This window comes from Hippichthys cyanospilos, chromosome 8, assembly GCF_059441005.1.
Source record: "Hippichthys cyanospilos isolate Australia breed blue-spotted pipefish chromosome 8, RoL_Hcya_1.0, whole genome shotgun sequence".
NCBI classification, from domain to species: domain Eukaryota; kingdom Metazoa; phylum Chordata; class Actinopteri; order Syngnathiformes; family Syngnathidae; genus Hippichthys; species Hippichthys cyanospilos.
In genome coordinates, this window is record NC_142376.1 from 13,195,699 (window position 1) to 13,212,909 (window position 17,211).

The 17,211-nt window shown below is 41.3% G+C and overlaps 1 protein-coding gene across 6 annotated transcripts in view; it reads right to left on the reverse strand.

Annotated features, from left to right (window-relative positions):
* fgfr2 (fibroblast growth factor receptor 2) overlaps window positions 1–16,899 on the reverse strand; it is a 41,140-nt gene extending 24,241 nt beyond the window's left edge. For 2 of the 6 annotated variants that reach the window (XM_088420895.1, XM_088420898.1), the window contains exons 1-6: window positions 16,335–16,898; window positions 14,751–15,006; window positions 7,962–8,219; window positions 7,102–7,176; window positions 2,441–2,610; window positions 1,254–1,377 (exon numbers count right to left, since the gene is read on the reverse strand). In XM_088420895.1, the coding sequence (XP_088277021.1) occupies window positions 1,254–1,377; window positions 2,441–2,610; window positions 7,102–7,176; window positions 7,962–8,219; window positions 14,751–14,931 (808 nt within the window). In that variant the 5' untranslated portion in view covers window positions 14,932–15,006; window positions 16,335–16,898. Of the gene's footprint in view, window positions 1–1,253; window positions 1,378–2,440; window positions 2,611–7,101; window positions 7,177–7,961; window positions 8,220–14,750; window positions 15,007–16,334 lie in introns of all 6 variants that reach the window. The other 4 variants (XM_088420897.1, XM_088420896.1, XM_088420899.1 and 1 more) reach the window with 4 other exon arrangements.
* Window positions 16,900–17,211: the final 312 nt, after the last annotated feature.

The following is a 17,211-nucleotide window of genomic DNA, read 5'->3' on the forward strand; positions in this document are numbered from 1 at the left end:
GAGTATAGTGAGCAGTGGACCCGTAAACATCTTGTGTGGATCAAACATCTGTCGCTGAACATCAGCCCGTTTGTGGATTATTGACCTTTTCAGTCAGATAAGTGAGTCCATGTGATTACTTGTAAGCGATTCGAGCGAGTACTAACAAGAGACAGCCTGCACCCTAACATGCATGCTCACATTGATCCTCAGCCATTATCCTACTGTTGTGCTGCCGACTATTGATTCTACAAACTCAGCAGAAAAATACTTTGCTTTGTGGGCTCCAAAGGTCATTAAGAAGGGTTGACCAAGTTTGATCAGTGTAGTAGTGCTGACCCAAGCATTCGGTGTGATCCTGACTTAGTAACACAAAAAAAATAATTGTAATAAAAATAATGATTCCATGCTACACCAGAGTCGTATTCAGTCTATTTATCTTCATTGGAACCTGTTCAAAAAGGTCACTGATCATTAAAAGTGTATTTTCATAAGTTATGCACCAGAATTTTTGGTCCGGCAAAATTTTCGGCTTGCATCTTCCATTCTAGTGGTTGGTATAGTGAACCTTCACTAGTTTGCGCCTCTACTATCATGGCTTCTACATCACAGATTTTTTTTTTCCAAAGGACCATCACCTCAAAGCAGGCATAATGCAATGCGGTACTCCCGCGCTCAATCCTAACGTGGAGTGGGAAAGAAAGGTACGGAGGATTTCACTAAACATATTTCACACAATTTATTTATGCACAGCGATGCTACTTTGTGGTTTTTCACTTGTTGCGTGGGAGGGGGGGGGTCCCCTATTAATCGCAAAAAACGAGGAATTACTGTATGTCAATTCATCAAAATATAGAATAATAGAATAAATAATAGAATAAACCTGCCGTTTGGAGGATGTTGCATGTGATGTTACAGTACATTTCTGAAGTCAATTGGCTGCCACAAGGCGATGTATAAAAGAGTATGGTTTCGGTTTTTTTTTGTTTTTGTTTTTTGTTTTTTTTTGGTTTTCGGACAAACTCTTCTTATTTTCAGTTTCAGTCAAATCAGTGCATCCCTAATTTACATTAAATAGGTGATAACATGATATACTACAAAGTTTTGCTTCTTCTAACTGACTAAAGAAAAATGTAAGTCTTACCTGAACAACACATTTCAGAAATTATCAACTAATTGACTAAATCTCACACACACACAAACACACATTATCGTGAGAAACATTGGCCCTTAGGTTAATAGCATGGACTAATATTTGTGTTGTCACAACTGACCTACAACATCCAGGGTGTAGGTGTGGCTGATGGATCCAAACTCATTCTCTACCACACAAGTGTAGTTGCCTTTGTCCGATGGAACCACACTTTCCATTATAAGGGTCCAGTGCTGACTTCGTACCTGCGGAAGCAAGTCAGGGGCTTAAAATGAGTTACCAGCACAGGAAAATAGCAGTCACACAGATCAAAAATCAAACCCGGAGAAACAAAAGTAAGGTAGAAGTAGATGACAAATCTTTTTAAGCATTCCAATGAAATAAAAATAACTGAAGGTCAAGGTAAAATGACAACAACTTTCAGTACTTATTTTTATTATCTCACTGAGCTAAGTGAGTTGCATCAGGGTATGGGACCCACATGAGCGACCAACAATAAAAACGATTTCTGTCCACATACAGAATGATTGAAGCGAGACAAGCCTACATATCACACAAAGGGGAGGGCGATTATGCCACAGGGTTGGGCTCAGGTAAAGCCTTTGTCTAACAATTGTTGACAAAAAAAAAGGAAAGGTTTATTTAACAGGCAGAATGTATCATTTTCACCTGGCTATTTTTTGTGTGTAATTGTCTGAATCATATAACCGCTCAAACAAATCTTTCATGTTTGCAAAAGAATTTTTTCTGCTTCCCGAGGAGGATCTTCATTAGTTTTAATTAAGTTTCGTTCTAATTAAGTTTAATCACAACACCATGCAGAATTGTGTCATACACGGGCTCAACAGAAACCTCCTGCAGTTATTCATTAACCATTTAGTGAATCACAAGGAATATCATACAGCAATTGCATATGAATCAAAGCAAGCGCAACATGTTTTCCCTGATTGAGGCACTTCAGTCTCTTAGTTCAATCCTAACACGACCTAATTTTTCAATACTGTCTTTGGGGATAGTCCCATGCTTGGTTCTCTAATGAGTTCTACTGTGAGATTTTGCAAGGTATCCTGGTGAGAGCTACCTCAAGGATGAGCAATTCCAATTTCACACCAGAAAACCTGCCCTCGCTTCCTCTGTCTTCATTGGAGCATGAAAATGAGGTGAAAGGACATTCAGAATGATGAGAAAACCAAATTTAACTCTCTTCATCAGTATGATCACAAATAGCTGGAAAGGCCATAGCAGGGAAAACGGAAAGCCTGACGTCAGTGACAGATACAAGTTTGATATTTGGAAGCTTTGTCCTACCTTATAACCTCCCATGCGGTCCTCTTGGCGGAAAGGCTTGCTGTTTTTGAGCCAGCGCAGCTTGGGCTGGGGGTTGCCTCCTGCAGCACAGCGGAACTTGACTGTGTTGGCAGCTGGCACTGCATGCAGCTTCTTTTCCATCTTTGCAGTCAAGGTCCAGTATGGGGGGCCTGAAAACAGACAACAGTTGGTGTTGGCTTAGACTGAGATCCCTGAATCGTGTCGTCAATTTTAACTCATTGGCCTCAGGAACCAAGACGCTGATAAGTGGAGCTGCAGGAGAGCCAAGAGCAGGCATTCCTCCAATTCAAAAAGCAACCGTCCCAGCAAAGACCTTGATGACACTGATTAACTCACTGACTTAATAACACAACCCATCAGCGCACAATAGAACACACTTTCATCTTGAAAACTCCTCAGTAATTTCCAGATCGGGGAAAAAATGCTTTACAGGAGAATGTGCATGGCTACTGCCAAGAGGTTAACTGGACTAAAACATTCAACTCCATTTTATTCAACTTTTTTTCTTCACTTCCTCCAATTCCCATAGCGATCCTCTTTATGGGCCTGTCACTTGGCAGGATGCAGACCACAGATGCATATCGCCCTTATAAAACAATTATGAGTTGTCAAAGGAGAAAATAGACGCTACCAAAAAAAGACCTCATTAGATCATCAAATCCTATTGATTCTTTGACATCTGTCTGCCATGCTGACTGTGCTGTTTGTTTCTCCACATTTCTGTGGAGCAGGCAGCTAGCTAGATCTTGTCCACAGCACCCCTCCCGCCTCATCCTCTCTGCACCTGGGAGCAAGATTGCCAAAGCAGATGGAGCTCAGAAGGAAAAAGAGAAAGTTTTAATGGCAACCTAAACGGTCTTCCACACCATCACTTCCTCTCTTGCATAACCGCCAAACAACATAGGAAATTCCCACTAAGAAGTCTACAACTGTCTTCAAACAAATAATTACGGTCCATGGGCTCAATGTAGAGGCATAGGGCTGTCACTTTCAAAAATATATATATTTTTTAAAAGCAATAATCTATTGAATATCGATACTCTTGATTTTTCTAATCAATCAAAAGATCAGATACCGTTTAATTGAGCACTCAAGTATTTGGCAAAACCGTTTTTCTCTGATTACTGTTCATAATAAAGTGATATGCATGTTTCTTATCTGGTAGTGTTTGGAAAAATATAAAAACCTGAACAATAATAAACAATAACAATAATAAAGTAATAACAATAATAATAATAATAATAATAAAGCAATATGACACAAACCGGAAGAAAAAATAAAAACAATGAGCTGATTTTGACAGCAATTTAAGAAGTTTATAACCCGCACAGACTTTTCTAAAAAGAGTGCCACCAGGTGCCGTGGATGTGCAATTACTGTATACCTCACACAGCAAAAGCAAAGCCTGTTCCCCAGGGTCATATTTGAGAACGACTGGGTGGGTTATGTCAAAATTCTAGTTTCAGAAATATTTGGAATATGTCCGTTCACATGCTTTAGCAAAGGAGTAGTGTATGTATTTTGGCAATTGTGCTACCCCAATTGAAACCATGACACACGGACAACGTCATCGCGCAAATAGGCTCCTTACTTTCTTCTGTCATACAAAAACACTATATTCATGTCACTCGCCACAGTAACGAAGTAATTTTTTCCCCCTTGCTCACAAAGCGAAGTTCTTTGTAGTGTTTTGAGTTTCACCCTGTTTCTTAACATGCAAAGAAGAACTCGCTATATTAAAGCTGGGCTCCTCAGAAAATAGCCATGTAACACTCTCACTTCGGCAAAATAAACAGCATTGCCGCACATATGATTTGTATCGAGACCCCAAATTCCGTGTGGTTAGAGCATGCACAGAGTAGCTGGCCCGATTGCGTTTACATGTATTCTGTTGAGACAAAGGGTAACTCAATTGTTTCAGATTGGTTTTTAAAAACCCAAATGAGGTTATTCTGGTTTGTCTGCCTGTTTAAATGGCATTGAAGAAACTGAATTTTGCAGAAATTCTGGTTTTAAAAGTTATTTATCGCATGTAGTGCTGCCATTGTTTTTCAGAGTTAAAGCAGATACTTGCAGATACCTTATTTTGATTAACCACCCCCAAAATTTTCTGCTTTCATGAAGGACTACAGAAATTTACTGTCGGGACGCTGGATTTATAGGATTTGAAGAATACTAAATTAAGCAATAACTCCAAATTACTAGATTACATAATTTGTAAATCAATTGTCGATTAATTTTGATACTTTTTAAGTCCAGTCTTTTTTTTCTTCTTGTATTTACACATAGACAATAAGCACATATTTGGAAAGAAAACTTCCTGGATGGTAGCATACTGTATGCTAAGTGCCCATCTATAATTAGTCATTCCATTTGTATCCCTTCACTCTCGCTATCTTACTCCCTTTTCTCGTTGGTATCTTTACCCCTCACTGTCTTCAATTCCACTCTCCTTGTCAGCAGTGTTCCCATTCCCACACACAGATTAGATGAAGACAGTTCCAGTCTCACCCAAATGACCTCTGACCTCAAAGTGGTAGCCAGGTTGGAGGATGAAGCTATGACATGAAAGGTGAACGCTGCTTTTTCCCATGCCCTCCGTCCGGAGGTGCAGCACTTCAAACATGATGACCCTCCAACCTCTTACGGGATGAAATGGCCAACTGCTGCGATGCCCGGGACACCCTGCTCTCTCCATCCCTAATGCATCTGGATCCGCAGTCATGGACGCTAACCTGAGGATGGTCAACTCAGGTTATCTGACTGCTGCACTATTAGCCAATGTGTGTTTCTTCCTTGCATAGTCCTTGTGTCGGTAACTGTTCTTCAAGCCTGCTCGTATTTAAACAAAATAGTCATTATTATTATCCTTATTATTGCTGTTTAAATTGATGTATCCATCTATTGCAAAAACTGAGAAAAGTCACCTTTTGTTTGAATCGGGTTTTAACTTTCTGCAACTAATTCTGCTCAGTCTTCCCTAGTGTCATAAAAATTGATTTTCCTTGGCTATTATTTCCCCTTACAATCTGATCATGTGAGTTTTCTTTAAAGGGGAGGTCCACCAACTGCGACGGATGATGTAAAGCGTGCTGAAGGAAGCTCTCAAGCAGAAAAATTGTGACAAACACATGGCTCTTTGCCTTCTGCATGACATCAGCGTTACCCACCCTTCTCCCAAAGACAGCTTCCCTCACATGAAGAGGCTCCTTCGTGTCTCTTCCACAAAGCTACCGCTGCCAACTAAACAAACTATCTGTCAGTATTTATTTATTTATTCTTCTGTAAATCAGTGTTATGATGTTCAAAATGTTCTGGATTTGCAAAAAGAAACAGCCACAACTATGAAAAGGCACTGCCTCGTGCAAACTCAGCTGGAGGACAAAGCTCCTCGTCACAGTCACGGTGTCACAAAATGTATTCTATATTCAAAGAAAACGGAACTGTACAGGCAGAACAGCTGCCCTTTGGTTTTCAACCTGTTTATTGCCAGCAAAGTGTCTGGATCTTTTCTCCTATCCCAATTTTGCAGTGTTCTTGTTCAGATCCTCCCCCATATTTAATGGTTTTCAGGCAATTATGGTGAGTCCAAACAGGGAGGTGGAGAAGCACTCATTTTGTGTGTGGAGAATTTTAACAAGATGTGGAAGCCCTCATCTTCCCTTCAGCTCGTTTTTGAACGTTAACGTGTGTGCACGCGCATGTGCAGCATCACATGTGTGTGTGATATGGCTCCATAAACACATTACTAGCACAGTTATACTTGGGCAAAACCTCCACTTTCATACACATACATAGTACAGACACACTCAAACAAACACACAGCCCATCGTGAGGGTAACTAGGTCCAGATGTTTGTCTTTTGTAATAGATAAGCCCAGCTGACTGAGTGGCTAGCTGGATGCCTTCTATAGAGGCCTGGCTACCTGCGGAACAAGCTGAAGGAATTTCAGGAATCCGTGTATTCTCTGAAGCCTCTAGTACACATGAGTACACAGCATAAGTCCAGAAAGGAATGTGAGGAGGGAAATTTGTGCTTCGGTGTTACCAGTACTATACCCAACAGAATAAAGTCATTCTACTTCCTCTTATTTCCCTATTATGTTGACACAATAAGAACCTCAGTTAAAAAATAAAGAAAGAATAAACAAAGAAATGTGATGCTGCACTGTAATTGAAAAATAGCATCGCTGTCATTGCTATGGTGAGACCAAGCCATCTACTTCAACAATCTCTCACTCATCAGCACCGGTGTCAAAGTTAAAATGACTTTAATTCTTACTACTCCCAGATGTGCTTGTACAAATGCCACTGCTACAAAACAGATTTCTCTTTGACTTTCTCTTTGCTACTCTAATAATGAGTGTCTGGAGTCCAATAATCAACTCAATAAGCTACATTAGTGTAACTTGTGGCAGGAGAGACAAAGTTCATATTGAACCCCAATTTCTGAGAATTTAGCAAAGTTTTTCTCTCATTTGGATCACATAAAAAAAAAAAATAATCTGAAACATCTCTCTATTTAAACTTCCCAACAAATCAACCACACTAAGTAAAAAAATAATTAAAAGAAAACTGTCCTCAAAACGCAAATGACTCATTGAGGTGGGGTCATGCTTTCCAATCCCTCCCATACTCACGTAGCTGTTCTCCGTCCGCCCCTGTGTCTTCTGTTCGCTCTGTATCGTCCTCATCATCCCCCGATGAGATGGCATCTGCACAGAGTACCTCGGGTTACTGACCCCCTTTTCTCAGGCCATTTAGCAAATTGGTCTCATAGACCAAAATTTATGGTGGGAACTTTTTTTAAAGTCTAATGTCTTGAGAGGAAAGGAGTGCGCTGCTAAGCACAGTTTAAATAAGTTGACCAAACAAAATGTATGAACGTTTGTAACGACAAACATTTTCATAATTAAGTGGAACTGTGATATTGGGTCTTCCGGATTTGTAATTGTTTTAATCCGAACACTGGATATCCAATTCGGATTTGGAATTCGAAAAGTACTTAAATGCTGCAACCCTAAACAAGTGTGTTATTTGTGTCTTCTTTCCACCATAACTTAGTTTTGGTCGCCGCAGTAGAACATTGTAGAAAATCCCGCTTCACAAAGAAATGGGTGCAAGAATTACAATGTTTTGGGTTTTTCTTTCTTTGTTTGTTCATTTGTTTGTTTTTAACGCTGGCTGCCAGTAGTTTTTTAATTTTCAAGCTTGTTGCCACAAATTATGTGTGTATGTGAGCGTCATCTGTCGCGCCGAATGCATTTTTTATGTAGGGCTACTGATCGTGTCTCCAGAATGAAATATTCTTTTTTGGGAAGATGTATCCCTTCCTTCTCATCATTTAGACTTTTTCCTCTTTCCAATGAATGGAAAAATACCAGGTCTAACCTTCCTCTGCCACCAAGTAGCACCACAGACCACATAGGATTTGTGGCTTTCACAAAAAATCATGTCAATTCGTCCTGTCCTGTCCTGCCCTGCCTGGTCCCTGACTCACCTGTGACATTGACTATGAAGCAGACCGTGTCTTTGCCCACACTGGTGCATTCATACAGCCCTGAATCCTTAGGTGTGGCATCACGGATCTGCAACACCTCCTGCTCTATGAGTGTGCGGTTGTTGGTGCCAAGAGAGCTGCCGTCTTTGGTCCAGGTGATGGTCCCCGTTGCCGGCAGAGGGCAGCTCAGCTTCAACACCTCTCCCGGGTGCACAGAACATAGCGTGGGCTTAGAAATTTGGTATTTGTTGGATGCGTCTGCAGAGCGAATGGGGAAAGAGGAGGAGAAGAATGGGGGAGATGGAGTGGATGGAAAGGGTGCACGGGGAGGTGGAAAGAGAGGAAGAAAAAAGCCATAGTGTAAGAAACAAAACACCACAACACCACCAAATGGATGCACGTCAATTAACTTATTCAGAAGCAGGCAAAGCAAAATAGAGGAGTACTTTTATAAGGTGTAAACACCCTCATGTGTTCCCAGTGAGTCAATTGAAACAGAGCCCTTATCAAACACCAGTGTACATATAAAATGTAGAGTGACTGGCATTGATTGGAAAGCATGCAAAAGCCGCAGTATAGTCTACAATTGGTCAGATTCCAAATCAACCAATGCATGATCGTGAGCGTTTAAGAATTCAGCAACCCTAATACGGAAGTTGCCGGGCAAAGGGAAAAGAAGCAGATGTTCTGTGTTTAGTTTGGGGAGGGTTTTCTCAGTTTCCCTGTGTGTCATCTCAAATTTTAAACCCTCTACCTGGCAGTGACCTGACGCTTATGTTTTTCATTTCCGCTTTTGTTATTCTCGTTTATGGAATGTCCGTAGAAGATCTACAACTCCTGGGCAATTTCAGCTGGCTGAGGAAGAGGATCAAAACACTACTCCGCTCCAAATAGAGCGGAGATCCTTCCTCAGAAGGAAAAATCAAAATGTGAAAGTGAATACCTGTGTGTACACTTTGTCCTGAAAGACGATGATGGCTGTTATGGGCCCAGGTCACGCTTCAATAACCCAATGCTGTGGCTTCATTGCTACAAAACAGTGAATGTTCAACTTTTTGTTCAAAGCCCTCTGACGGCAATAATCCAAGTTATGCTCTTTATTGCAGCACAAAAATGGGAAAGCGACAGGAAAATGGAAAAAGGTAGTAATAGTAATGGTATAAAGCAAGGTGATGAATGGATATTTTGAGCAAATGGCTTCAAGTCAAAGAGTATAATTATGGAGAAATTGGCCCTTCCCACCGTTCCTGTGCCTCAACAAAAAACCTTTTTCAACCACGTTACACCCGCACGATATCCCACTCTGTGTATGTGTGCGTGTTAAGTGTAGAGTATACATACTCTAGCCTCAACAGGAAAGGAAATTGTGCTGCGAGCCAGCAGCCAAGGCATATGTGCATGCCTCAGAACGTTCCCCTTGGGTGAGTAAACACACACAGGTACAGTTGCTGCATTGTCCTTTTTTCCTCTCTTTACTTCGATTCGGAAATAATTAACCCTTCCTTCACCACCCTCAGCCGCGTGTGTGGTCTGATAAGAGGAAAGAACTCGCGCGGAGGAATGAACTCCATCCCTGCCACATTTTATGACGAGAAGCTGCCATTCTGTAGGTCTTTTGAGCTTTGTGATTAATTTTTATAGAGAAGATACTGAAAGACACTCCTTCCTTGCATAGCAACACAACACTTGGATGTAAACATACTGTACAACCTTCACAACAAACACGAGGAGGTTTCCAGAGATATAAAGACACAGTGAGAGGTAACTCAGCAATCATATAGCAATCATTTTTTTACCGTACATATTTCAAAAGAATGACTAATCCAAGCAATGGGCGTTACAATAAAAATGCACTATGCATCACTATGCATCACTAAGCATCTCATCATTTGTTATAAAGTTGACACCAAGGGTAGCTTCTTATATACAAGGAATACCTTTCAAAACACATGTCGCCCTTTGCTGTCAATTTAAAAAGGTATCACGTTTCAGTTTGCAAGCATCACATGACCAAGTACAAAAAAGAAGTGAGCCTTGATTGGCTGTTACCTGAGCCTTGAGCACATGTGATGTCATTTTCAGTTAACAGCAGGAGACGAAATGTGTTTTTAAAAGTATGAATTGTGCGTAAAAAATAATTTAGCTATCAAATTAATTATTGGCCAAATGTTAACTTTCAACTGCTGAAAATGGCTTAACAAGTTTGCTATGTCTTTCATTTTACGCTTGTGTGGCAATTAATGCTGGTCAAAAGCTACTGGCTTCTCCAAGTATTTCCCACGGGAAATCTTTTTTTTATTGTCAAATCCTTACAAATCTGGGCTAAACGACAATCCGAGAACAGATTGTGTTACATAAATATAAACAAGAAAAAGAGGTGGTCTTCCAAATGGTGTGCTTAATTAAAGAAAGCATCGACGTGTTAGTTCTGCCCTCATCACTTGTTTTATCTCTGCTGAGCCCATCTGTGCCACTCCATCAACTCCAGCTCCCACTGCCTCCTCGTTTCTCTCTTTCACCTCGCTTTCCGTTTTTCCCTCTCCTTCCCCCGTCCCAAACACCCCCCTCCGCACTCTCACCCCTGACCCAGCTGACCTGGCCCTGTTAACACCTTCAGCATGCCTGACTGTTCATATGTGAGCACACTTTAACATACTGAGAATACATCAGCAACCGCAAGGAGCCTTAAAAGGGGAGATTAAATAAACATGAACACGGGGTTAATAATAACAAACGTGTCTATCACATATGTGCACATTGAGGCAAACAAGTGGAAGGACGCATGCTGGGGTGAAGAGTTGAAAGGGCAGATTTTTCATCTTTGCAAAGCTGCATCCCCCTCGGCACCACAGGAACGGGGGAGGGAATCTTGCTCTTCTCTATTACAAACACACACACACACACGTTTGCTCATTATCAATCAGCTTCGTCATCACCGTCAGTCCTTTTGCTGAAAAACGTCCATTTCTTTTCTCGCGTATTTCACGTGTCTCGTGTGAGGAGTCTACCGCTATCAAAATGGCTAAAATATGTGTCAAGGGCAAAAGTCATTTTAAAAACATCTCTGCCATCCTATCCAGCACTTATCTCTTGGTCTGTGCTTCATCTCATTGGCCAAGACTGAGCAGTGATGTGGAAAGTTGCAAAATGTCAAATAGCACCAACTTCTTTTACCCAAAAAGAGCATATGGTGAAGTGTAGGCACATTTGGATTATTTAGCTGAAAGTCTACTTCCTGTGTCTTCTCATCTCATCTCAGGACCCACATGAACACACACATACACACACATTACCAAATTACATTATCTGTGTAACTCCTCTTATCCCTCTTTTTCCTCTCCTCATCCTTTGCATCCTGCTCACGTAGAAAATCCCAGGACCTTCCTTTGCTTTCTTGTCTATCCCTCTTTTCTTTCTCGTTTTCGTCCTTTCACATTCAAATCCCTTCTTTGCTTTTTATGCGATGACAAAGGATAGGCTCCGTGAACCAGCCCCCAGCTAAAATCCATGGCAACAGCCCCTTCGTTTTGCAACCCCCCCCAGCCATTCCCAATCAACTTTTTCCTTGAAACCCACCAGACCCTTTTAAAATGTTTCTCATCTTTTTCTAGGTTAAGATGCTCAGTCAAAAGATGTCTTTGCTTCTATGCCATATTCTATTGCTTTCACATAAAGGTGAAGGATGTTATTTTGTACACTTATCAGCCACAAGATTGACGCTACACTTCTATCCATCCGTTTTCTATACAGCTTATCCTCATTAGGGTCACGGGTGCGCTGCAGCCCTTCCCTGCTGACTTCTGGCACGAGGCGGGATGCATTCTGGACTGGTCGTCAGCCAATTGAACTGTACACACTCATATTCAATTTCAAGTCTATGATGAAACTAGCAGCCATGTTTTGGGCAAGGAGAACATAAACGCGAATGCCAAAGACCAGATTTGAGCCCTCAATCTCAGAACTGTGAAGCAGATGTGCTAACCACTTGTCCAACTTGCTGTCTAAACGCTACACCTGCACAATTTAATCTTCCCTTAATAATACATTGCCAAACATGAAATCGTCTAACTTTAACGCACACTACCATTATAAAGCAACATATTTTTATCTTTCTGCCATGAAAAAAGCTTGTTTTTTGTCCTTTTTTGTTGAATGCATTTGAGAACAGTGATTGAAAGAAAATGTCCATGAGGGCTGGGCAATAAATAGGATAAATTACTTGAATTTGTCATTTTACAAATTGAAATTTTGTTGCAAAAAATTTAGTTTTTATTAACTCAAACCTTTTTCCAATTCATTAGGTTTAATACTTTGAAAGAAAGTTGAATCATAATGATACTGAATGACTAGGAGGAAATAAAAGCAAGATTATATTTTTTGACCATTTCGCCCACGCCTAATTTAAATTGTCATTCAGAAAGCTAACAGCTGATGAATAATCATCTTTACAAGTGTATGCCTAATGTGAGCGGTTACAGTACAAATCAGGGAAAGAACTGTCACCTATGTGTTAAAAGCAAACTCTATTAACTAGTAATTTACACTGGTATATTACTGTTTTCCTCTCTCGTCACCTCTGCCTCCTGCTGTGGATCAGCGACACTTAAGGTGTTGGTTTGGAGTTCAGGTCTATTGTCAACAACAAAACCCTCCCCCCCTCAAACACACACATTCTGCGTGTCACTAGCTAGCCAACTGACACGTTTATACTTTTACAGCTGCCCTCCTACCATTATGAGATAGCACAGTGCTACAAAATGGCAATAAACCCGCAAAACCCAGAGGATCTTTTCACAAACACTTGACCACCATGACCATGACTGCTTACAGCATGCATGCAGTTGTTTTTTGTTTCAAAATCATTGTGGAATCAAGCAAATGCAAGTCCGTGCCAAGAACACGACTACAGTTTTCACACGGCCACCAAGAAACAAATAAAGGCTGTTTCTCTTGAAAAACTTCCAAATGTTAGTTGTGTCAGTCTCAACATGAAAGGCTCAACTTTGCTGTCTGTAATTATCTAAGCACTCAACTATTTGGAAAAGTTGGTCTCCATGCTACACAGAATGTTTTTTTAAAGAACAAAGTTTGGCAGGGAAAGCAGGACAGGGGCCAAGTCATGGACTGACTTTTGTCAGCTGCACTCGCTTTCAGTGTGCCAGTTTTATTCTTATTTATTTCAGCAAGGCCTGTGAACCGCAGAAACTCAATGTAAATGATTGTGTTTGGTGCCATTGTCAGAGTGCAAAGGGAGTGCGCCGGGACAAGGTAAACACGCTCCCACAGATACCACAGCGGCTTCAGTGACAACAATGGCTCTGTTGTGTAGGGCTTTAACCACCACACTGGCTTGGCTACAAATGTTACAGGTAGAAAAACTCGCAGGGCCACACAAGCTCATCTACCCTGAAACGCAATCTCACCCATCTGAAGCTATTTTACTCCCACGCGTCCACGTAGCATAGCTGCAGGGCAGAGCGAGCTGGAGGGAATCCCAAACATCTCCGTAGGGGGGTATTATTAAGACCGAGAGGGTGGGATCAGCAGCCACTCTGTCTCCCTGACATGTACGCCCTCCAGGTGACACCAGTGGAGCCAGGACGGAGAAGACGGTGAATTTGAACCATATCCTGCACGAATGAACGTCTACAAATCATAGTCAGAAGACTACTACGCAGTCCAACACAATGAAATCTCATTTCAAGAATAAGTCAAATATTTACAAATGATCTGAAAAGACACCTGGAGGGTTGAAGAACTCTCGCTGACCCCGCGTTCGTCCCCTGAGCCACAGCAAAGCGAGACACCCTCTCATCAACACAACAAACAATCATTGTTGACTTCTAAAGCAAAGGACAAGAGAAGTCCGATATGTGGGGGGTGGATGAAAAGTGATGTTTTGTTGTTTTCCAAACAAACAATTAGCATGCTGATGAAAGTACAGCAAAAGGCTTTGGAATGTTATTTTTCACAGAAATAACAACAAACACAGTTTTAGCAATGACTAGCAACAAAAACAAGGGTAAATCTCAATTTATAGAATGCCAAGTTAACTGGCAAGTCCAATCTATAAGATTCAAACTAAACTGCCTCCATCAACTCCTGAATTGCATTCTTTCCACATGCAATTACAGTATTAGTTACTGATCATTTTAGGTAAAAGAAATAGGGATCTGGATTCATGTCTGGCTGCTGTGCACACACAAAAACACATTGGGTGCCAGCGTATTTTTAACAGTTCCACCAAATATACTTCATCTAAACGATTTCTCACAGAACCACTACTTATTACTCCAGCAAGTCAAATATATATATTTGATATATATAAATATATATATATATATATATATATATATATATATATATATATATATATATATATATATATATATATATGAAATATATGAAATCTACCGCTAAAATGTTTAACTCCCAAAACAGTGAACGCATAGGGTACTATTTCCAGTTTCTCCTTTTCCATTTCTCTTAAATCCAGGCAAGCGAGCAGGGTATGAGTGTGCTGCCAGCATAAACAATGTCCCACCCAAACCCCATCCAACCAACCTGCCTTTCACACTCACGCACAACCTGCAGCAGACAACAATATAGAAGGCTTGTCAGTTGTCCTCTCTCAAAATATTCATCCTGTATTTTTTTAACGGTTTGCATTAACTCAACGCGGCCTTCGCATTCCACAACCCGTGTACATTTGCTTCATTAAAGCAAGCCCAACAAAACCGCCACATCAGCGACTCAACTCATCTCTCCTGACGTGCTCCGGATGCTCACCTTCAGGTTCCAGAGTGGTCTCCACTTCCTTGGTGGCAGTGAGGGGGGGCCGGGCCAGACTGACAGTCGACAGGGACAGCAGGACGGCAGCCAGCAGCCAGGCCCACGAGGCCATCCCGTTAGAGGGGGCCAGTGCTCCCCATACCTCCCTTCTCCGCCGCCCCCTGGACACTGATCCCATCTGAGGGGGTCCGCCCAACCATCAACTGCTGCCGGGTTGGACTGTCACGCACCGGAATTCACCTGATCACCTGGGCTGAGAGTGGAATAAGACAAATATGTTACTCAAGGCACCATAGGTGCTTTTTCGGTCTTTCTTTTTTTTTTTTGCTAGATCGTCTGATTTAAGGATGAAGGGGAACAGTAACGTGGAAGCCTTTACAATACTATATAACAAGTTGATGCTGAAGATGTGATGAAGCTGTGAGACACCAGCAGTGAATACAAAACCAAACTCAAATGTTATTCTTAGTTACTGCAGCAATATGAGCTTAGACAACAACCTTCAAAATTGTAACATATTAATTTAGCACTTTAGGCCGTAGTATCGAAATATCAAAAATTTCTCTCAACCTCTACAATTTCAGTAAATCTTATCCTACATGTGCACAGAGTATGCAACAAACCTGTTGCACGCCTCTGCTATTTAGTGCATTTCAGTGACTCAATTATGCAAATCAACTATAAAAATTACACTATTATTGGAACTTTTAATGCATATAGCTGTGCTGTTGTGGGTATGGTAGCCATACTGGAAGATCTTAAATGTATCTGCATGTTTAAGTGGTATCCCAACTCCCTAAGTTCTATATTTTTTTACTATTGTTTGCATTAACGAGGATCGTATTAAGAGAACGTTAAAAATGCGAAAAATACTCTTCAATGTTAAGTTACAACAATGGTAACAATCTTACCACATTTCAGTTTAGTAGAACTCAAAATGATGAAAATTTACAAATGACTATCAAACTGATATGAGAAAAAAAAAAAAAAGACTTGAGCAGAAAATAGTGTCAGAGCGTGTTGCTTTGCTCCAAACGTGAGGGTCGCCTTCATTTAAAGCAGACTTTGAATGAAATTTCTTGGCGCTGATTGAATTCCTATTGAGATTCAAATCAGTTGGCTTTTCCTCAATGGGGGGTCATTTGGAGCTGCTCGGTGATTTAAGGGGCCCCGGCACCAAAGCAGAGAAAAAAACAACTGCAGTCACGGGATAATTGGCACCATAAAGGCTATGTAGAAAATTAAGCATTGTAATAAATAACCAGGACCCACGTTAATGGGCTCCAAAGTGATGATGCAAGGTGTTGTATAGTTCTTCTCCTTCCTAAACAAACATGGGTATTTTTTTTTGTACCAGGAGAGAAGTTTCAGAGAAGTTTATCATGCTGACATTGCCTGTCCTGAAATATTTTAAAGTTGTGTGTAATGCATTTTGATCTGGTATTGAAAACTTATCTTGAACCCAAAAATTTACAAAGGTGTTTTAAGTGCAGCGAAACCGGGTAAAGTTAATGGAATCTTTTCTTTACGAGTAGGATCATACACCAAAAAATAAATAAATAAATAAAAATAAACACTTACCAGAGTGGAGTAAAATCGTGGATTTCTGTTTGGCATGCAGGGATAAGGGAGGACAGAACATGGGCTCAATCCAGACGGAGGAATGTCTCCCAACTCCTCAACGCTCCGAAAAGAAAACCTGTCTGGCGTTTACTAATCCACTCAGAACAAATCACGAAATATATTCCAAGCCTGACTCGCAGAGTAGTCCGCTGCCATGCAAAGAAATCCTACTTTTGCGCGTTTATCCGTGGAAGTGGAGTCGGGAAAAGGCACAGTAAAGTAGCCCTGAAAGTTTCCTCCTCGTCACCAAGTTTCTTCTTCCAGGGCGCAACAACAATCCAGCTGTGCACTTGTCAACTCAAAGGAAAGTCAGTGCGAAAGTGGATGTAGGATTAGAAGGTACAATGGTACAGACGTCCGATGCAAAATGTTTTAAAAATCCATCAGCCCGTGTCCTCTTCTCTCTGCCGACTCTCCTCGCAGTGTTTTACGCAGACGCTTTGTCAGGCTTACTAGCTCTTCTCGTTCTTACGTCTCCGCACACTGCTCTCCTCCCTCCTCCTTCATCGCTCCCCCTCGCTGAAATTTGAGCTGCTTCCTGGCCGCAGTGCTTTTGGGCCTCGCCTCCACCCTCCGCCCATCCAACCATTCAAGCGTGTGTGACCGTGTTCAACTCGCTTCAAAGCGGGAGACGCAACTCCGCAACGGGCTCCGCAGTTTGAGCGCCCTCTAGTGTACAAGGCAAGACATCTCAAATTCTACAACGGACCCGAGGCAGAACTGACCCACGCCTCTGTGGTGGGACCAGAGCAAGATTTGATTTCGGGGTCCCTGTAAAACCATTGATGGTTACACTACATACCCGATGGCTGTTTTAATCCGTCAACTTTATGAA